Source organism: Ochotona curzoniae, unplaced genomic scaffold (genome assembly GCF_017591425.1).
Source record: "Ochotona curzoniae isolate NIBS_2020 unplaced genomic scaffold, NIBS_Ocur_1.0 scaffold_4683, whole genome shotgun sequence".
Classification (NCBI taxonomy): domain Eukaryota; kingdom Metazoa; phylum Chordata; class Mammalia; order Lagomorpha; family Ochotonidae; genus Ochotona; species Ochotona curzoniae.
The window spans coordinates 148,403-171,789 of record NW_024467121.1 but is presented as its reverse complement, the minus strand read 5'-3'; the positions used below and the strand labels follow the sequence as shown (position 1 = coordinate 171,789).

General features: G+C 38.8%; 1 protein-coding gene across 1 annotated transcript in view; it reads left to right on the top strand.

The window, feature by feature from the left end:
* ENAH (ENAH actin regulator) overlaps window positions 1-23,387 on the top strand; it is a 135,790-nt gene that overhangs the window by 79,468 nt on the left and 32,935 nt on the right. Inside the window, exons 4-5 of the mRNA XM_040968285.1 lie at window positions 16,674-16,730; window positions 22,065-22,149. Of these exons, the coding sequence (XP_040824219.1) occupies window positions 16,674-16,730; window positions 22,065-22,149 (142 nt within the window). The remainder of the gene's footprint in view (window positions 1-16,673; window positions 16,731-22,064; window positions 22,150-23,387) is intronic.

Sequence of the window (23,387 nt, the reverse complement as noted above, 5' to 3'; positions counted from 1 at the left end):
AGTTTGATATTTGTCTTCCCTATGTTTGGAACAAACTTAACAATATTTCTGTACCTTCAAAAGAACAACCAGTGATACTTTGAACAAAATATTAAATAGAATATAGTTAAACTTACAAATGCAAAGGATCATTTTTCTCAGGGAGTAATCATATTCCTCTATTTTTTTTTTCTTTTGATTTTATTTGTTTGAAATGGGATCTTAATGTGAAACTGCATCTTCTGTTGTAATAAGCATTAGGACATATTCCACATTATTCAAGGTTTAGTAAATAGGAAAATCACGCAGCCTTGGACTGCTGCACTAGCCTTTTGGATTTTTTATTGCTCTGTGTGCCATCTCAGTGGTAACTGGCTGGAGAGAGAACAGTGGATGTAACTGGTCCATCGTATCAGTCACCTGGTGCTGGAGACCAAGTCACTGGCAAAGAAACTCTTGCTTCTGTGTGGTTTTGCTGCTGCTGTTGCTTATTTTTTCAAAGAAAATAAAGCCTTAAAATGATGTAAGTTGATAGGTTTATTTAGGAAACAACTGTTTTCATAAATTAGTGTGAAATCCTGATTTCTGATTGTTGACGGCATTCATTGGAAGGAGGTAGATGCTAGGAGTGTCTCAGGGCGGCGTGTGGTTTCTCGTGAGCGTCACAGACGTAGGAGAGGCGTGCTCCCACCCCCCATATCCACCTAGACAACCGTCACTGATGTCACCTCAGCCGGGCCATGTCTTCCCTGCCACACTGACTGTTGGTTATGGAATTCACAGCCAGTTTCCTGCTGAAGCCATTGACTGTATTTCTGCCAAAACCAAATCAGGAAAGCTTGGGTCCCTTTCTCTAAACAAGTACTGGCTTAATAAAACTCATGAAGTTAAATCAGTTACAGAGATTAGATTTCTTAATTTGAGAAATTTCTTTGAAATTATTTTTTAAAAGATTTATTTTTATTGGAAAGGCAGATATACAGAGATGAGGAAAGACAGAGAGGAAGATTCTCCATCCGATGATTCACTCCCTAAGTGACCACTACAGCTGGAGCTGAGTCAACCCAAAGCCAGGAGCCAGGAGCTCTTCTGCATATCCCACATGGATGCAGGGTCCCAAAGCTTTGGGTCATCCTCGACTGCTTTCCCGGGCCACAGGCAGGGAGCTGGATGGGAAGTGGGGCTGCCGGGATTAGAACCAGTTAACCTAACCCTAACCATACCGGACCCCAGGGCCTGCAAGGCGAGGACTTTAACCACTACACTATCGTGCCGGGCCCTGAAATGATTTTCTTAATTGAACATTTCTCTTTTTTTGTTTATTAGACAGTAATGTCAGTAATACACATTGTCACTTCTTGGTGATTTTCAGATTTTAATTTAGAAATCTGTTGTCAAAGGTTTGATGTATAAATGACGAAAAAGAAAAGGAAGCTTGTTAAACTAATGTTTGTGTTAGGGGCCTGAGGCTGCTGAGCACCCATGGGATGCTGCCGAGCACCCATGGGATGCTGCAGACCAGGGTTTGGTAATTACACAGCTCTCCCTTCCTCTCCTTCAGCCTGTGCCTGAATCCTCACGTGCTTTTTTTAAATTGAGAAAAAGCAGCTTTCTCTGGGGGTAGTCACGCTGATCTTTCCAAGGTGCAGTGTGTGTGTTTAATATTTCCTATTTTTTATGCAAGAGTGGGTGGCAGGAATGTTTTCCCTTATTTTGTTTTTAACTTGGTGTGCAATTATCTAATATACTGGAAAGTACAGAAGGTGCTAAATACAGTGAGCTATATTTGGAAGTTGAAAAACCCACAAATCACATGCTGTAACATTTTTGAAAGGAGTTGAATTAGTGTTCTTCCTTTTGTACCAAATGCTACAGTATGTCTTTCCCCTTCTCCAGCAGAAATAGACTGGATTTTTAAAAGTGTGTTTTTATTTGTTTGGTGGTTGAATTATTTGTGGAAGTAAATTTGCATAATCAGTTTTGTGAAAGGTTTAAATCACTTGAAAATAGAAAAAAAAAACTTTTTCAAGAAAGAAAATGTTATTCATAGCCAGGAAAATCATTCTAGTATTTAGGTTCTACTTAACTAAGATTAAATATACCTTGGAAATCCTCAAAGTAATTTAATCACTAACTGTAAGACTATTTTTATTTTATCTTTTGAAAATGTGATTATTTTGCATTTCTTTCTGATTGGGATTTTCTTCAGCTATTTCCCCTAACGATAAGTTGGGCTGATATACTTTCTAAGATGAGTATTTGCATGCGTTTCATCCTGCCTTCTTTTTTTCTTTTTCTTTTTTTTTTTAAGACTTATTTATTTTTATTGAAAAGGCAGATATACAGAGAGGAAGGTCTTCCGCCCGATGGTTCACTCCCCAAGCGGCCGCAATGGCTGGAGCTGAGCCAATCCAAAACCAGGAGCCAGGAGCTTCCTCCAAGCCTCCCAAGCAGGTGCAGGGTCCCAAAACCTTGGGCCGTTCTCAGCTGCATTCCTAGACCACAGGCAGGGAGCTGGATTAGAACGGGTGCCCGAATGGGATCCCGGTACGCTCAAGGCAAGGATTTTAACCACTACGCTATTGCACTGGTCCCTCATCATACTTTCTTAAGATAACCTTTCAGTCCCATCCCCGCCATCCTCCTCAGCTTGGCTCCTCATTCACTAATTGGATTAAAACTGGGAATGGGGTGGGGGTAGCATTTTCAGGAATACTTTATATTTACACTGATAATTTTGTTTTTCAGTCTTGCAGATTGCTGACGATAACAACAACATTAAGTTCATGTTGCAGAAATACCATTTAAGTAAAAACGTATTTTGAACATGGATACTTTGGTTGGCACTGGAAAGATACAAATCTGATAAAACAGATGACTTCCCTTCCAGGATCTTATCCTTGGGCTGGAACTTCTAGACAACAGGCAGGCAAAATTAGGATACAGTTCTAAAGAAAATTACAGGGTCAGGGAAAGTTTTGAAGAGTGAGGGATTTTTAAACTATGTTATGTCTTAAAAATGAACATTTTCAGTAAGCTTGATGACTTAGTAAGAACAAGGAGAAGTTGGAGAACAACAAATATGTCATATGGTGGCTTGGATATGAAAATGTATTGGGGAGGAAATCCCAAAAGGTGAGACTGGAAAGGTTGGGAAAGGCATGGTGTCCTGCTGAGGAGTGTGCATTTTATCATGTGTTCAATAACTCCGTGTGAGATATGAAGGGATTTGCTTTGTTAGGACAAGCGTGATGCAGTGAGCTGGATCCGTTTAAGACATGGCTGTGATAACAGGCACAACCTGAGACGTGCCACAGTACAGATGAACAGAGAGGACCAACTTTTAGTTAACTGCTTCCCCTCTCTCGAGAGCTGTGTTCCATCCTCTTACCCATGTTGTTATTTGGTTGTTAGCGCAACTTTGAGGAGGAATAGTGAGCTACCTATGGTCACTGCTGTGTGCCTGGTCTTAACCTGTGCTGACATTACTCAGTTATACTAACTCTGCAAGGCCAGTGTTAGTATCCTTGTTTTGGAGATGGGATTCAGGCTTATAGAAAGTCAGCTGGATTGACCGAGCCAAGAGTTCATGGCTAGATAGAGGCATCAATGACTTTTGTTGTCAGATATAATATTTAGAATCCTACCTCTTTATTTTACTTTGTCAGTAAGATGTTGATGGGGAAAGATCATGTTTAAAGATGATGACATGGCCATTGAAGAAGAGGCTGGGTAAGTGCCTCGAAGAAATTTTGTGTAGTGCATAGCAGTTGTGTTCTGGATATATTGTATCTGGGAGAATAGGGTTATTTATTAATGCTTTCATGAAATAATATACTCTGGCTGAAAACGCATCTCAGAGAAAATCTTGGTCAAGGTTTTTCACTTTCAGCTTTACTAAGTCAACTAATCTTGTTGGAAAAGAAACACTTTGTTTCAAAGTGTAACTCATGATTCAATGAATTTCAGGATGTGCATGGCGACGGGTAGTCTAGTGTGGGTGCCATCTTGTTCTCTTTTTATTCTGGTACTTCTTCAGTCCCACCCCTATTTGTAAATGTACAATTTCACTATAATGAAAGGATAATGTATCAGGTGTCACTCCCAGTTTACAGATGGAGTCACGGACCTGAAGCTGTGGGACTTGCCTGAAGCTTCATGTGTTAGAGAGGCAGGCACAGGAGGATGGGAGTGGAATGGGCATCTTTGGGGCCATTTCTTTTTGCTACAGTGCTTTACCGTCTTTGGATGTATATTTTAAGATTTATTTATTTCAAAGAGAGAGAGAGAGATCTTCCATCCTCTGACTCAATTCCTCAAATGACGATAATGGCTGAGGGCCTAACCGAGCTAAAGCCAAGAGCCACAACTCTGGTCTCCCACATGGGTGGAGGGGCCCAAGGGCTTGAGCCATCTTCTGCTATAAGACGAGGACTTTAGTTGCTAGACTACTATGCTGGGTCCCCTTAAAAAGACTTTTAAGGAAAGCAGTTTAGAATGAGAAAGTAGGGTAGAGGAAGCCTGTTTTGTATTTTACAGTGAGATGTTATGGCCTTTGCTGTGATTTAGGTAAAATAACTTCAATTCAGAGTCAGAAGACTCCCTAATGAAGTCTCTCTGTTGTCAGCCAGTAGCCTTTTTTAAAGCTGTTTCATCACTCAGGAAATGTGTATAATGAAAAAATATTTCAGATTGTTGTCATGGTAAGGGCATTAGTATTTTTTTATTTGAGAGAGAAGTCTCATCCACTGGTTCTTTCCCCAGCTGAGGTTCTGCTCAAGCTGAAGCCGGGACCAGCTGCCTGAAATGGCACTTGCTCCTTCCCATGGTGTGCAGTAGCGGGAACCTGGAATCATAAGTAGAGCTAGGACTAAAGCCCAAGGCAGGTATCGCAAATGGCATTTTAACATGGGCATCCTTTGGGGTGGGGGAAGATTTATTTCTATTTGAAACATAGATTTATATGGAGAAGGAGTGAGATGTTGATTTTCTATCCTCTTCCGGGTTTCCCACACAGGTGTACAATCCCAAGGCTTTGGGCCGTCCTCTACTGCCTTCCCAGGCCACAAGCAGGGAGCTGGATGGGAAGCCAGGATTAGAATTGGCACTCATATGGGATCCCAGCACATGCAAGTTGTGGATTTTAGCTGCTAGGCTACCATTGTCGGGCCCCTTTATGGTTATCTTAACAGGTGTCTTAACAACCATTAGGTTGGATGGCAAGGGTTTTGTGGTGGTGGTGGTGGTTGTTTTTTGTGTGTGTGTGTGTGTGTGTGTGTGGAAAATTAAGTTACCCATCATTGTGATGCATTTGTATGCAAGGGGAAATTAACATAGGTCTTGTCCTTGAGGAAGATCTTTTATTATTATAGGGGAGATAAGATATATCCATAAGAGAAAAATGAAATCCAAGGACAGATGAATTACTATATGATGATGGTCTGTCTTCTCATTAGATCAATGGAGGAATGTGGTAATGGTGATTTTTTTTTTTTTAGCTGAATTTGAAAGATGGATAAGCTGTAGGTGTTGGGGATGAAGTTGGAAGGCATTGTCAGTCATGGGAAGTAGAATGCGGTTGCCAGATGGGAAAAGTGAGGCTGCTGGTAGAGCAGAGAGTCTCTTGTCCAGTGGGAATAAATTCAGAAAGGTGAATCTGATCAAGAAGGGCTTGTGAGAGTTAGGGATAGACCACGTTTAACGTGAGACTTTGGAGCAAGCATGCTAATAGGGTGTAGAGTTCAGTACTTCAGAAAGCAAGCTGTGCTTCTGGAGTTCTGGAGCTTAGGCCGAGGTGGTAATGATGTCACTGGGATTTGTTTAACTTTCTACAACACTTGAGAATCACTCCACACACTCTTTAGCAGTTTTGTGAATATTACTGTTTGAGTATTGTATCCATCACTGTTTTGTAGAAATTACTGTTTGAATTAGAATAGATTTGCAGTATCTCCAGTGGAAAGGGACATTCAAATGTAATAAAACTTAACTCTGTTAATTACTTTGTTGTGGAGTTCTCTAATTTTAAAGTCTAATTAAGAAGTTAATAGAGATTCTTTTGTCACACCATGAACTATTTAAAAGCTGAACTGTATTTATGTACATTTTGTCCTAAGACCTACATTCATTCAGGCTCACAGGAAATTTAATTCTTAAACAGTGAGCTACATATTCATTTTTCACTTGTTCTCCCAACTACTGATTTTCTTCATACAGCTGAAATAATTTCAGGTATCACTTCACATCCAAATACATTCTCCCAGAGCACTGTTTGATTGACACATGGAGAAATAGGTAGTCAAAATTACTCACTGAAAAAAGTTAGCTGAATAAAGTATAACCAACTCAGTGTTGGTTTCCTGTTTAAATTTTTCTGGTTCTATCATGATTTTTATTTCCCTAAGTAAATTGGGCTTTCGGTTTCTGTTGGCTACCTTATATGCTTTAAAAACCTCACTTTTCAGCCTTGCTCCTTAGCCTTTCTCAGCCAGGGTTCCTGGAAAGAGTTCAATTTAAAGGAAAATTATTTGAGGATTCATCTTCCAATCTTCAGAAGGGCTGACTAGGATATTCATTACTACAATGGATGTATGGGACTGAATTCTCTTGGAAGGCTGCTTCTCTTAGATTCTCTTGACTTTCCTTTAAACCTCTTTTCTGAGCTCCCACTTAACCTACAAAAATTGCTTTGGGAAGTTCTGGGTTGGAATTCAGACCAGAAAATGTGGGTTAACAACATAAGTGTTTCTATTCTATATCAGATACTTTTCATTTGTTCAATACAGCTTATTTCTCCTAATATTTGTGATCATTAGTGATGATATTCTGTACTTCTTTTAAAGACAACAGTGCTTTCTAAAACTTTTCATTTTCTTTTTATTTAAAAAGAAAGAGGTCTTACATCTAATGCCGGCCAATAATCACTGTGAGACCTGGTTTGAAGCCGTGAACCTGGAACTCTGTCTGCCGTGTGAGTGGCAGAAACACAGGTACTTGAAGCATCATCTAGAATGCGCATTAGCAGGACACTGGATTAGAATCATGGAGACTCAGACCAGGAATCTGATATGGAATGTGAATATCCTAAATGGCAGCTTAACTGATGTACAACACACCTACCCTGCTTCTAATTCTTAATCACTAAAAGTTTGAGTGGCTCTTAAAAAAATGTTATTTCTTTATTTGGGAAGGGCTATAGAGAAAGGAAGAAAGACAGTGATTGATCTTCATTTGCTAATTAAATCCCCGGACGACTGCAACAACCAGTACTGGGCCATGCCGAAACCAGGGCTTTTCTCCCGTATCCCATGTGGATACGGAGGCCCAAGCACTTGGACCATTCTCCCGTGCTTTCCCAGGCGCATTAACAAGGAACTGGATTGGAAGTAGAACAGCCAGAATTGGAACCGGCACCCATTTGGGATGCTGGTATTGCCGGTAGCTGCTTTACTCCCTATACCACAACACTGGCCCAAGCTACCGAGTTTCACACATTCACACAGCATCCCATATCAAGGCACTGGTTTATGTTCCAGCTACTCTGTTCCCTGTCCAGCTCCCTACTAGTTTACCTGGGAAAGCAGACGAAGATGGCCTAGGTATTTGGGACCTTGTTACTCACATGGGAGACCCCAGAGTTATAGGCTGCTAGCTTTGTCATAGCAGTCTGGGGGAGTGAACCAGCAGATGGAAGATAAACAAATTCTGTCACTCTCCCTTTCAAATAAATAAAATAAATACTTAAAAACATGAAAAGAAATGAAGCCACAGCGAACTGAATCATTTGCATTCCTGTACTGAGGTACTGTATGATATTATATGTGAAAAATGATTGAATATAATTCTAAATTGTTGGCATTCTGCAGGTCTACTAGTTGTGTAGAGAAGATAGGATATGGTCCCAGATACCTGCAGGACACTGTAAGTATCGTGTGGAACTTGAACAGTAGTTAGAAAGTGAGATAAGCAAATAGAGCATGCTACACATGTAAAAGATACTAAAAGTCATTCTTACAAGGTAGACTATGCAATTTTGTGAGCATTTGTATTTTTTTTTTAAAATATGAGAGAGGGGCCCGGCGCGGTGGTGCAAGTGGTAAGGTCCTCGCCTTGCACGCCCAGGATCCCATATGGGTGCCGGTTCTATCCCGGCAGCCCCGCTTCCCTTCCAGCTCCCTGCCTGTGGCCTGGGAAAGCAGTCGAGGACGGCCCAAAGCTTTGGGACCCTGCACCCGCGTGGGAGACCCGGAAGAGGCTCCTGGCTTCGGACTGGCATAGGATCAGCCGTTGCACTCACTTGGGGAGTGAATCATTGGACGGAAGATCTTCCTCTCTGTTTCTCCTCTCTGTATATCCGCCTTTCCAATAAAAAATAATAAAAATAAAAAATAAATAAAAATAATAAAAATAAATCTTTAAAAAAAAATATGAGAGAGAGCTCCTATCTGATGTTTCACTTCCCAGACGTTCACAGCTTAGTGCTGACCTCAGTGGGATCTGCCAAGTATCTACAGCGTTGAGCTCTAATTCCTGCCTCTCAGAGTTTACCTTAGTAGAAGGTCGGAGGTGAGACCCTGAGGCCAAAATTGAATCCAGGTACTCTGATGTGGGCATCTTTTTTTACGATTTTTTTTTTTTTGAAAGGCAGATTTACAGAGAAAAGAGAAAAAGATCTTCCATCCACTGGTTCACTCTCCACAGGGTTGCAACAGCTAGTTTAGCTAAACAGGAACCAGGAGCTTCCTCCAGGTCTCCCACGTGGGTGCAAGGTCCCAAGGCTTTGGGTTGTCCTAGACTGCTTTCCCAGGCAACAAGCAGGGAGCAGAATGGAAGTTAAGCAGCTAGGACAAGAAGCAGTGTCCACATGGGATGTCAGTGCTTGCAGGTGGAATAATAGCCAATTGAGCTCTTGCATCAGCCTCATGGGCATTTTAACTGCTACCTTGAATGCCCATATCCATTTGTAATTTCTGAGATCATTAACATAGCAGAACAGATGACTTGTATTTTATGTAAAATATCGGATGTTTTCCAAAATATTGTACTATAGCTCCACTCATGTAGGAAGAAATGAATTGTAAACCAAACTCTTGCAAATATTGTTCTGATCTTTCTTGTGGTAGTATGATACAGAATTACTTTTTCCTACTCGAAAGTAATCACTGATCCCCATTCATTGGAGATTTCCCTGAAGCCATGCCTTTTTTTTTTTTAAAGATTTATTTATTTTTGTTGCAAAGTCAGATATATACGGAGAGAAATATCCTCCATCCGATGATTCACTCTTCAGGTGACTGCAGCGGCCAGTGCTGTGCTGATCCGAAGCCAGGGGCCCAGATCCTCTTCTGGGTCTCTCAACACGGGTGCAGGGTTCCAAGGCTTTGGGCATTCTTCTATTGCTTCCCAGGCCACAAGCAGGGAGCTGGATGGGAAGTGAAGCTGTCAGGATTAGAACAAGTGCCCATTTGGGATCCTGGCACATTTAAGGCAAGGATTTTAGCTGCTAGGCCACCGGCCAGGCCCAAGCCATGACTTCTTACACTGCCTAATTGAAGATACCGACTGGATAAGTGACATGAATGCTGAGGAAATGAGTGGTTTCTTCTGCAGAGGAGTGGAGTGGGGTTTGCACACGTGTTCTGTGTACCACATACCTACAGTGATATTCCATCAAGACTGCTTAATGCCACTGGCTGTTCCTCAGGCCTGTCCTCTCTGGGGTCTGCACTGAGGAAACTTCATTCTACCCTATATCCAGACTCTGTCTTTCTTCCTTTAGTACAGTAGGGCTTTTGGTGTATTTCTGTCTTCCTTTTTTCAAAAATTACTTTGTTCATTTCTGGATTATATAAATGTAACAGAGCCAGGGTTAGTGACAAAGCTGTTCATACACTTACATCTTTTTTTGGTTTTCAAAAATTGTAATTATTTTGAACCATCAGAATCGCAGAGAGAGAGAGAGTCTTTCTCCCATTTCCCACATGGCTGCAACAGCTAGCATTGGCCCAAGCTGAAGCCAGGAACTTTATCTGGGTCGTCCACATGGGTGGCAGGAATCCAAATCCTTGGGCCATATTCCAGTGCTTTTCTCGGCCTAGCAGCAGGGAGCTAGACCAAGAGTGGAGCAACAGGGAATGAACCAACACCTCTGTGAGGTGCCAGTAGCACATCCAATTGGGGCCGCAATGTTGACCTGTAACAGATTTTAATTCTTTATTTTAAAGATTTATTTTTATTTGAAAGGGAGATTTATAGCTCAAGAAAAAGAAGGAAAGAGATCTTCCAATCACTTGTTCACTTCCCAAATGGCTACAACAGCCAGAGCTGAGTTATTCCTAAGCCAGGAGCCAGAAACTTCTGAAAGATCTCCCACAAGGGTGCAGGATCCCAGTGACTTGGGCCATCCTCTGCTGCTTTCCCAGGCCCTGACAGGAAGCTAGGTGGGAACTGAAACAGGAGAGGTATGAACCAGCGCCCTGTTGGGATGTCTGTGTTTGCCTGTTGAGCCATGGTTGCTGACTACTAGATTCTATTCATATAAAGATAAAATTATTTGAAGTGTCTGTTTTCATCAGACCAAAATACACATTTTGTTTTTCAAGTATAGCTTGTTATCTCATTGGCTCAAATAAAGATGTCATACACAATCAGCTTTCAAATGTATTTAATACTATAATATAGTATTATTTATGTTAGTACATGTTTGAGTCTAATTTTGTTCTTAAGGAAGCCAGAACTATTTTTCTGCTCTAAAGAGGTTCTGTATTTATGGAACACCAGCTTGAATTGTCTTCTCTCTCTACTTAGGTGTTTTGGCCTCAGTTTATTTAGGGTAAGTTTATTTCTAAGTTTCAGAACGCTGGTAAAACCAAACTGATATTTCCATATTACCAATTAGCTCAGCAGTTACCGCTTCACAAGAATTTATCCTTTAACTCATTAAAGCACGAGTTAAGGACAGTGTTACCTACATTCACATGGGAGACCAAAAAGAAGCTATTGGTTGCTGGCATTGGAGCAGCTCAGCAGTCTGTTATGGCCACTTGGGGAGTGAATTGATGGATGGAAAGTCTTCCTATCTCTTTCTCCTCTGTATATCTAACTTTTTTTCTTAAAAAGATTTATTTAGTTTTCTTGGAAAGTCAGATAGATAGACAAGGAGAGACAGAGAGGAAGATCTTCTGTCTGATGATTCACTCCCTAAATGACTGCATCGGCCAGAGCTGCACAGACTGAAGCCAAAAGCCAGAAGCTTCTTCAAGGTCTCCCACACTGGTGCAGGGTCCCAAGGCCTTGGGCTGTCCTCAACTGCTTTCCCAGGCCACAAACAGGGAGCTGGATGGGAAGCAGGACTGCCGGTATTAGAACCAACATCCATATGGGATGCCGGTGTGTTCAAGGTGAGGACTTTAGCTGCTAGGCCATGCTGCCAGGCCCAACAATTGCATAGTTTATTCTCCAGAATCTTGCAGGATTCCAGCCTTATAGTCCATTAAAATGTTCAACTTTTCTGGCCCATTTCTTCATGTTATTGCTCAATTAGGTGTTCCCATCCACGTGAGGTTGTTTTTTGTCTGTCTGAAACCGTGGTTTAACTTCTATTTTGTTTACTAGAAAGTGGGAGAGAGAGAAAGAGCACATGCATATTCATCTACTGATTCACTCTACAGATGCTCCCAATGGCTGGGGCTGAGCCTGGTGAAACCCGGAACCAGGACCTCAGTCCTGGTCTCCTGCAAAAAGTTGTTTTAATTCAATTTTTATAAAAGATTTACGTATTTTTGATTGGAAACTCAGATTTACAGAGAAGAGAGACAGAGAGAAAGATCTTCCATCTGCCAGTTCATTCCTCAGGTGGTCACAACAGCCAGAGCTAAACCAATCCAGAGCCAGAAGCTTGTTCTGGGTCTCTCATGCGGGAGCAGGTCCCAAGACTTTAGACCTTCCTCTACTGCCTTCCAAGACCACAAGCAGAGAGCTGGATGGAAAGTGGGGCAGGTAGGACACGAGCCAGGCCCAGACTGTGTCAGTTCTGTAAAATGGCTTTTTTTAGAGAGATTTACGGTGACCTACTATGTGCCAACCACTGTGCTAGCTACTTGTAATAGGAGAATGAATAAAGTATGGACACTACCCTTGAACAGCTGCAAGTCTGGTAAGCCAGATGTCTGATTCAAACAGGAAATGTAAAATAATCTAGACAGTTAGTGATGGCCCAAAGACTTGGGTTTCTGCCACCCACGTGGGAGGTCTGGATGGAGTTCCATGGTCCTGACTTTGGCCTTTCCCAGCCCTGACTGTTTTGGGCATCTGAGTCATCAACCAATGAATGGAAGGATCTCTGCTTCTGTCTTTTCCTCTCTCCCTTTTATGGTTCCTTTCTAACAGATTCTGTGAAAAACAAACCATGATGTGCTGAATCCTTTATTTATTTCTGTTAAGGTTCATTTCTTGCAGTTATAAAGAGAGGAGGAGAGACAGAGCAAAAGATCCCCCATCCACTGATTCACTCCCCAAGTGGCTGCAATGGCCAGAACTAGGTTGATCTGAAGTCAGGAACGAGGAGCTTCTTCCAGAGCTCCCACCTGGGCGCAGTGTCCCAAGGCTTGGGGCCATTCTCGACTGCATTGTCAGGCCAATAAACAGGGAGCTGGATGAAAAGTATAGCAGCTGGGACATGAATCGGCACGTATGTGTGATCCTGGTTTGTGCAAGGTAAGGATTTAGCCACTAGGTTATCGCACCTGGCTGAACATTGTTTATTTTTAATGTACCTAACAAAACTGTTCCTTTAATAAAATTTCACATGGTTTTGAGTTTCACAAAGTTTAGACATCCTTTTCATTTTTGCTTATACTGTCTTACATTGTTTTAGATAGATAGCGCTTCTTAGTAAGCCACTTTTTGAGATTCCTGTATTAATGGACAGAGAGGAATGAAGGACAAGGGCAGTGGTATTCCCCTGGAAAAGGAGGCACAGTCCTGGTTTAAATAGGACAGTTCTGGTGTTTCTGAAGCATCTTGACTTCAGTATCACAACCTCAGAAACGCCTTTGGGCCTCGTGCCTGCTGTAAAAGAACCTGATGCTAAGGAACTGCTCTTGGCCTTCCGCCTGATTCTGATATTCAGATCCCTGGCTTGCAGTTCTCCCCAGCATTTGAGGTCACATTGAAGTCCCCTTAATTCTTTGTTTACATCCACTCCACTTGTCAGAAACTAGAGCCAGTTAAGAGTGCTATGCAGCAAGAACCACTCTTATAATTAAACACTTAGTTTCAAGTATGGCTTTTTTCTGATTAAAGAGCTGAGTGCTGCTTGTAAAAATTCAGGCAGCCTGGAAAACCATAAAACATACAATCTCACCACTCAGAGATAGTAAAAATGAGATATTTTCAACTTTATAAACAATTTTGGGAGGAAGAACATATGCACAGCCTGACACTGTTATGGTACACAATTTAACAGTTTTAATATATATCTGTTCACAGGGGTTTGAAAGCATCACCACAGTTTTAGAACATTTTCATCGCATCAGAAAGAAAACCTGTACCCTTACGGCATCACTCATCCCACTTTTATACCCCCAATTCCTCCATATCTTTGAAATCTGATAAATCTTTTAAAAAAAACAAACAGATGATGGACTGAGAAACGTGTTAAGACTTGTCTGTGAAGCCTAGTGTGGATGAAGTATCCACAGTTTGTCAGCTGTTGGCAATTCTTACATTTGCATGTAAGTTGGAGGGAGAATTTATAAGGAATAAAAGAAGATGAAAACTAGATTGTACAAAGGATCTTAAAAAGTTTATCTAAAGTATATATTGTGAATGATTTACAAAGGTTAATCTTGACTTTAATTTTTTTTTTATAATGCCTTTGGAATCCAGTTTACTGCTTTTGATTCTAAATGTCTTCCAGTGAAGTGCCCAGCGATATGGTTGGTACTTGCTGTTTCTTTTTTCTCTACAATTCATACTGTATCACTGTAGCATTGCCTTCTAATCTGGATACTTCCAAACACAAATACATTTACTTTTGCTCTGTCAAAAATGTTTAGAGCAGAGGTTTTCAAGTAAGGTGGAAGTACCAGAAAGCCTTCAGGAAGGTCACAATGTGGACACCACTAATCTGGATCCTTGTACTCAGTCACGAATCAGACCAGTTTACAGAGCGTGTAAAAGTCAAACCCATATATAAACCAACTCATTTTCTCATTTAGTCCTGGGATAGGGTAATACTGAAATGTGTGGCATTCTCTTTTCAAATTGCACTGGGAGTAGCTGCTAATAGTGCAAATCTCTAATGTTAAAAGCATGAGAGTGCTAAGTGTCTCCTGTAGTCATTACAGAGTAATAAAGTGCAGTAATGCTGATCAAATCGTAGTAATTGCTGTTTTCCACCACTAACCTCTTGCCTATGATTTTTGTATTTCCCTACTTGTAGCAAACACCTGATTGTACAGATAGCTCAAGGTGGGGAAGCTGAAAGGATGGCAGTTGGTCGTTCCGCACATACGTTAGCGATAACTGAACAGGCAGGACAGACTACTTTGTTTTAACCTCTCTAGTTGATGCTTTCTTTGGGGGACCACCCTGTATTGATTTGGTAACTTAGGGATGTCCTTTCCTGGCTAAAATGTAAGGTACATGGAGCACATGCACTAGTCCTGAGGAATTGAAACACCTGGCAACTGAATTTAGCCAACCTAGAGGATAAACATTCTTTCTCAGTTTCTCCCCTTCTTCCGTGTGTGAGGAAAGAGTTAAATTGATATCACTGCTAAGCAGAAAGTGCCTCGTACATGCGGGGGGGGGGGGGGGAATGAATAATTTAGTATGTTCGGGAAATGCAAACTGCAGTAGAATTCAAGCACGCTTATCAGAACTTAGATCAATATTTTACTTGATAATATGAAGTGAAAGTCAGTGGGAAGAAAATGCTTAGAGATACCAAAGCTGTAACATTGCTTAATAGTTACAGTTATGAGAAAGATTGGAATTTCTGAATTGAAAATGTTTTGTCTTGCGCAGTAATGATGGTTTACCTGCATTCTGACAATTGTCAGGTGACTTTCTGCCAACGGGATTGGTAATGGGATGTGGCAGTTTCTTTGCTGTCAGAGACGAGATGATTTCTCAGGTTTTTCTTGTAAGTTTTTTAAATTGTCCTTTTTTTTTTTTCCTCTTGAAACATGAATTTAAGAAACTGAAAGGTAAAACCTGAAGTCTAGCCATGTGTCTGTTTAGTAAATGTTTATGAAATTAGGCACTTACAAACATTGAGAAGATAGATTTTTAAAAAGCAATTTAAGTTATAAGCATGGAGGTTTTTCTGATTGTTTATTTTGGAATGGTCTCAGCTTGGGAGACATTTCGTATGTATGCCTGTGGTATTGCTCTCATGTTCGTTGTTGTTAACATTGTGCATGCGACTTAGTAAATGGATGGGGTGGTTGGAATTACTTGGCAAAGATTGACATTTATTAGACTTATTTGTGTTTGGAGATATCTGCTCTATGTATTATTTTTAAAGCAAGACTTAATATCATTAAGTTAAATATTTCTAATAAAATTATTTTGATTACTTAAGACTTACTTCACGTGTATTTCAATATAAATTGGTTGGGTTCTGATTCCACTGAAATTTTTTAGTTAGTATGAGTGGTACTATTTTAAATACAGTTTCAGGGGAAAAGCTAAGAAATTGTCTTGTTTGCCTTTATGTGATTTTTCTTAAGCCAGAATATTTTTAACCCATTAACTGTTTCTTGGTTAATATAGATGGGAAAATTTTTTTTTTCTGGTGCTGAAAAGAATTTCTTGAGGATTTTACAGAAAGTTATTGATGTAAAGTTTTTTTATATATAATTGGTAGTAAACAAAGTATATTTTATATATTTTTTGCCATCTCAATTTTGATTGTCACTTTGGTTTTAGATTAGTATATCCCCTTTTCATAAATTATCTTCTCATTGAGCTTTTTTGAATGTAAAGAATTTGCTTCATTGATAACAAGCTAAATTTTATGTAGCCTAAATAAATAGCTATTTGTGATCACTTGTTTTTAGTAAGATGTTTTGTCAAGTTTGTATATGTATTAAGGAAAAGTAGAACTAATAAAATGTGACTTGCTAATATATAATATCTTTTTTTTTCAAAGTGCAAGACAGATATAATAATACTTTATTCAATAAATATAAAACCCCTCGAATTGCAGGGGGCTATTTACAGTATCTATGGGCTTGTCCCAAATAGAAGTGAGTTAATCTTATGCATATCCTACAAACTGTTTTTCAGATACGGTTCTCCTGCAGAAGGTAGATTTCATGAAATTGACCTTAATGGCCATAGAACTTAATTTCTCAATCTTCGTCTACATTAACTTTTAAAATGTGTAACCCTAAGATGCAGATTGTAGTCTTTGATTGTTTAACTACAGAAATTATTAAAAATAGAAGTACATCATTCTGTGGCTTTTTATAGGGTTTTTCCATGATTGCATTCACAAAATTTTAAGAACTAATGTTTAAGAAGATACGTTTTTATTAAATTGCAGAGCTTCCAGGATGAGGATCTAGGTAGGACGTATGTATAAACACATTTTGAACATTTCAAAGCACCTTTTAGTTTGTGTGAAGTTCTTCAGATGGCCCCATTGTCCTTTGAAGCTTCTAACACCAAGGTGTCTGTTGCAGCCCAGAGCAAGGTTACTGCTACCCAGGACAGCACTAATTTGCGATGTATTTTCTGTGGTAAGCAACATTATGTTTACATTACTTTTTCAAGCTGTGGTACATACTTTCTTGCACATTTCCATAACTTTTGTTTCCTTAGGCCATAGTCTGGTTTGTGGCATTTGGGATATACAGCAAGCTATTGTTTTTATGTTGTGGTATTTGTTGTGGTTCATGTAGGTGATGGGTCAGCTTTTGAGTTGGCTTGTTAGTGAGATTTAATTAGAGTTAGGATCTTACAGCTATTTTTTCCACTATACTCAGTACAAATGAGAGGAGGTTTTATTCATTTTTTAACTATTTTGTTTGGGAGCAAGCTGCATTTAGAATATGAGGGAAAATTAAAATTCATCTAAATATGGTTTGAGGAATGTAACTTACTCGGAGGGAGCATTTGCTTAACCTGAATTGGTTTTAGGTGTGTGTTGTGAGGCATCTGTGACCTATAGCCTGCTTTGATGGGTTGATTTCTTGCTGACGGCCTCCTTTGCTCAGTGGGTTATACTGAATATAGGTTTACAGAGTTTTTTTCTTTACTCTTATATGTACTTGTGTGCACATGTATTATTTGCATGGATGAACTAGATGTGTGACTTACAAATTATAATTATGATCAAATTATAATCAGATGTTTGTACATATCCCTGTTCTCACACAAGGGGATACATATATTAGCTATATATATGATATAGAGAGGGGATTACCTTGTGCACAGTTTTTTTTAGACTCCCTTATTTCTGAAACTCAATTTTTTAAAAAAAAAAGATATATTTATTTTTATTACAAAGTCAGAGAGCAAGATCATCTGTCTGATGATTCACGCCCCAAGTGATCACAACGGCCAGTGCTAATGGCTGGTGCTGTGCTGATCTGGAGCCAGAAGCCAGGAACTTCCTCCAGGTCTCCCTCACGGGTGCAGGGTCTGAAAGCATTGGGCCGCCCTCAACTGCTTTCCCAGGCCAGAAGCAGGGAGCTGGATGGGAAGTGGAGCTGCCGAGACTAGAACCGGCGCCTGTGTGGGATCTCAGCACGTTCAAGGCAAGGACTTAGCTGCTAGGCCACGGTGCTGGGCTCCTGAAACTCAATTTTGAAAACCTAAGTGCTAAAAGTGAGTTTTAATTATTGGAGGGCCCTCCCCCAAGTCATTTTGAATGCATATGTGCCCTTTTCACTCATGTGTTTCTTGACTGTGTTAGTTCATGAGAGAAAATTTGAATTTTATGTAAGTAGTTCAGCTGCATGTATGTGATTGAAAACTTTTCATGTGATTCCTCAGAATTACAGAATTTCTTAATAAAGAGAATTACTATATGAAATGTATATACTTATTGGGATAGGAAAAAAAGACTCATTTGTTGAAAAGACTAAGGTGTTTCTTTCTCACCTGAAGTTTCATTTCAGGATTGCCCCGTGTGACATGGTACAGTAATGAGCCTATTTTTTGGCCTTAATGTTAAGTCCCCACCGTGTCCTAGATTTCCACAGATAAACATTGCTTACTCATTAACTTTTATTTCTGATTTTTCTGCCTCCTCCTGGGGGTTCTTCCAAGCCATCTTTTGAACCAGCCATGAATAGTTATTGATATTTGTGTTATTAGGGCTCCCAGCTCATTTTGGAAACCTACTTAATGCTCTGTTAATGTATTTTTCCTACTAAATGTGTTGGGGTCCACATGTCAAATAATGGTTTACCCAATTGCAGAGAAAGGATTGATTTGACCCTAACCGTGTTGAATTTTCAAAGGTGTAAAAACATGTGTGTAAAAGTAGATTTCTCCCCATTATTTTTTACTGTGTGCAAACAATATAATTACCACTTTGCTAAGTTTAAACTTGACTGTATTGTGTATAGTGCCTATTTGTCTTTTAGTCCTGTGTTTCTTAAATAGTCTGTGAATAAGTGTGAAAGATCTGTGAAAAATAAAGTGTGACAGTGAAATGTGATTTAATCCAAACTCAGTGTTGAAGGCAAGACTGAAATGCCATATCTAATTTAGAGATTATCATTTCCTTCATTATAGGTCAGTAACATTGGCACAAATTTTTTTATTAGAACCATTCAGAAACTTTGCTATATATCTTTTCTGTTTGCCAGGACAAAGTAAGATCAACTATTCATTGTCTTTGGCTGTGATAATGAGACAGGGGGAAAACTAACTCTGAAACAGCAGTTCTTCAGGATGACATAGTAGAACAAAGTAGGTTCACTCATTTCTTAGCCTTGATTAATGTCTTCTCTCTCCCCACCCCACAAGAGCTGTTAATGACCACTTGATGCTTATAAACACTTAACATTTGCCCACCAAAATGGTTATTGGAAGTGTCTACTTTGTATTTTATGAAAACACAATGCCCACCTAAAACTATGATGTGCGGAGTCAGAGTTAAAGTATAAAAAGTAGAGCAGCAACTGCTTCGTAGTTGCTGCTTCTGTTGTGTATGGGGCGTTTGGCATTTCTCTCTCTTTTTTTTTTAAAGATTTATTTATTGGAAAGTCAGATATACAGAGAGGAGGAGAGACAGAGGAAGATCTTCCATCCAATGATTCACTCCCCAAGTGAGCGCAATGGCCAATGCTATGCCGATCCGAAGCCAGAATCCAGGAACTTCTTCCCAGTATCCCACATGGGTGCAGGATCCCAAAGCTTTGGGCCGTCCTTGACTGCTTTCCCAGGCCACAAGCAGGGAGCTGGATGGGAAGTGGAGCTGCCGGGATTAGAACCAGTGCCCATATGGGATCCTGGGCGTTCAAGGCGAGGACTTTAGCTGGTAGGCCACTGCGCCGCGCCCTCGTTTGGTATTTCTTACCAGTTGTATAATACCTGTTAAGATGTTTGATGGGAAGAAAATGTGTATTTATGTACCAGAATATCATAGTTTATTTGAAACTCTAATAATATGTTTATACTTTTTAAGTACATATAAATTTCAGTGTACTAGTTATTGCAGTGTGTTTGACCATACTGATGAAGAAAAAACAAACACCACACCTGAATTAAAATAGTTGTGAGAAAATGCCAAGGGGAAGGAGTCTCTTCCTTCTCCCCATTGATGAAGTTTCTGGAAACGCAAGTGGTCCATGTGACGAGGAAGCTGTGAGAATTGGTCCTGGGTCAAAATTTTCCTTTCTTAAAAGTCATCCCTGAGATTTCCCAGCTATAGGCGTTAACTGTAGTAGATTATTTTATGATTATGGTATGAACCACAGCATTTTCCCCATATTCCCCTCATTTTAAAGACCTCTTTTCTGGATAGGTCTGCCAAACAAGCTTACTAAAAGAACCTCCCCCATCAAAAAAATTGGTTTTGTGAATTACTTGAAACTCGTGTTTTTTAAAAGCTAAGAAAATCAAGACTACATTGAAATGGTGACAAAACTACATCCTTTTCTTGAGATCACACATTCTTGAGTTAAAACTTAGATTTAGTGGGCGAATTGACCATAGTAACACTGCTGTTGAGGTATTATAGTTGTCCTTGGTGTGACTGGTCAACGTCCTTCCTTGAGCTGGATGGCAAATCGTATTAACACTGACATACAGATATTTCATTTTTAAATAGCTTGAGGTTTGCCCTTACATACTCATGTATTTTTTAAAAATTAGTTAAACCATAGTGGTCTTGTGAGTTACCCATGCTTGCTTTTAATAGTTTTGGATAAGTACAAATTTAGATATACAGAGTATATTTCCCAAATTCTTTATCCTTGCTCCCATTCACCTTTCCACTTCATGTGTCCCTGTTCTTCTGCCACAAGAGATCTTTTTTCTAAAAAATATTGAACATCAGCGTGTGATCTTAATAGGAACTGTCTCTTGGTTTTAATAACATTAATTTGCCAAAAAAGGAATTCTAGGCTGTTTATCAAATAATAGTAATATATTTTCATTTACTCATTTATGTGTGTATTTAATTTTGATTTTAAAACATGTTTTTGTTGTTGGGATTAGCATTTTGTATTTTTTTTTGATTCTCAAAATAGACTTAAGAAATTTTAATGAAATATATAAGTGCAGGTATCATCTAGTTTGTCTTTAGAGGACAAATTAAATGATTATTGTAAAAAATGTTGGTAAGGATATAGGGAAAAGTTAGTAGGTAAGTTCAGATTAAATTATTTCCATGTTTCTACACTTAGTATATACCAGTTCTGTATTATATCTTAATGAACCTTTTCTTCTAATTGTGAAATTTACTCCATTATCATAAACATACTTTGTGCTGTTAGATCATAGATTGCAAAAATTTGCTCCAGTTTTAAAACAAAAAAATTACTTTTATACTAGTACCTGCACACTTTCCTACTAGGAGCATTTGCTGGCACTGAAATTCATTACTGTGTGTATGTAGTCGTATTCTCCAGAGTAGAGGACAACTGCTATTTCTTGTGTTGTTGCTGAATTGAATCTCAAGCTTATTGTTTTTTTAATCTTAGACGTTGTGTACTAGGTCTAATTTAGTGACAGATTTGAGTTTTTTTGTGCCCAGTGACACTAAGATGACTCAATCTAGAGGCCTAGAATTCTGTGTAAGGTGCTAGGAATTAGTCTGCACTATACGTGATGTGTGGGAGTGAATGATCATTAGCTTCTTGTGACAGAACTAAGTTGGTGTGAATGCTGGGCCTTTTTTCCCCTCCTTTTCTTCCCCAAATGCAGTATTTTTAAGATCATCTGTATTACATAAAAATTCAGTAAATGGGCTAATTATTGTGGAAGTTAAGCAAATTTCCCCAGCTGAGTAAAGTTGTTAAGATAAGTAGTTTAATTACTGTATGGAAGTTTAGCAAATGCTTGTTTCCACCAGTCAATGCCAGGCCAGTAGACAAAAATGGCAGCTTAACTTGGGCAAGTTTGATAAATGCACTAGCATACTTCAGTCTAGTAATAAGGTTCTCATGCTCTCTCTCTCCTGTTTTTTCATTTCCAGTGTTCTATTTAGGTGAGTTTTTGAATTCTGATTTTTCATTTAAGTTCTTCCTTTCCACTTCATGAATAATTATTCCAAAGAGAATGTCTCATTGTCTTAGAAAATGTCAAGCTTAGGTGCCTCTTCAGATGCTCATTGAACACTTGTTTTACTCAAGCTCTTCATATATAAATGTTTATTTTTCCTTTTATTGTTGATGTTTTCCATTTGTTTCAAATAAGGCTTCTGGAGATGATGGCAGCATTATGTTGCAGTCTTTCATTTGCTGTGTGTTATGTAAAGCTTACCTTTTATTTTGCTAGACAAAAAGGAGACACATTTGTAAATATGTGATGGTTTATGTTTTTCTCATGACTTTATCTCCTCCATCCAGCTAGATATAAAGATAATGCTCATATGTAATATTTTCCTCCCTTTGTAGGGCCAACATTGCCTAGACAAAATTCACAACTACCTGCCCAAGTTCAAAATGGCCCATCCCAAGAAGAAATGGAAATTCAAAGAAGGTAAATTAATGAGCTATTATTTACACTTTTTCTTAGGAAGAGCAAATTGTGAAGCTACTAACGTTGAAAACAGATTCTGTCTTATTAGCTGCTTGAAAGTCAAGACTGCTAAATGACTTGATAATTCTTAGGCTGGACACAGTTATGAAAACATTTTCTAAATTTGAAAACATTGTCCTTAAACATTTAAAATATTTGAGGTTTAACAGTATATGAAGTATTTACACTTCATGTATTCTTATTTTTGTAATAGTTACATATAATGTAATATAATTATACTAACATATAAATTATAGTACATGATAGCAGTGTGTGGACTGTTAGCCTTCCACATGTCTCAGTTATTTAACTAGAAAGTTGACGTAGCTTTTGGTGGTTCACAAGGCATTGATCTTGATATTATCTTAGGGTTTAGTAGTAAAATATGCAGTTCTGTTTGTGATTAAATGCTGATTGAAGTGAGGTGCATATATTCATCATGCCAAAACAGAAATACATTTGAAGTTATGATAGAGCCTCATTTAGTTTTAGTTTTGTTTTGTTTTCCCTAAATTGACAGTCCAAATGATAAACCGGTTTGCAGCAGAATAGTTTTGACAGATGCATTACATAGCTAAAATTAAGCTCATCAAAGTGATTAATTTTTTTTTGAGAGGCTAAAGTTGCTTTTAATCATTAGCAGGTCACCCTTGTTTTGTTCTTTATGGTTCATAATCATTGTTTAGATGGGCCATTATAGCATATAAATTAATTTTCCCAGTTGAAGCATTGGCTCCATTTGCATTTCTCATATAAAAATGTCTTACTACATGCATCATGTTTGCCTGACAATTGGGAGAAGAGATTTCTTGTTATGATTTCATTATCTGCTTTGGAGTATATCTGCTAGGCTCACTATCATTAATTTTGTTTGTCCTACAGAGCCTACATACACATGAATTCTGTGAGATCATTCTAGAAATAGCCTCAAAGTTTGGTGAAAATCCATAAACTCTTCTAAATAATAGTATAATAGATATAAATAAAATTGTTTCTGTAGAAATAAGACAAGTTTAAAAGATATAATTTTGGTATTATGTTGATAGTTTTGAAGAAGAAAAACCAGAATAATTTGAAGTTAGAAATTACAAAAAATGATTGTCTTATATGCACACACACATAGAAAAATAATAATAAATAATGATCTTAGTAGTATTGATAGTAACCCAGTTGCAGATAACAGTAGGAACCAAGAGGCA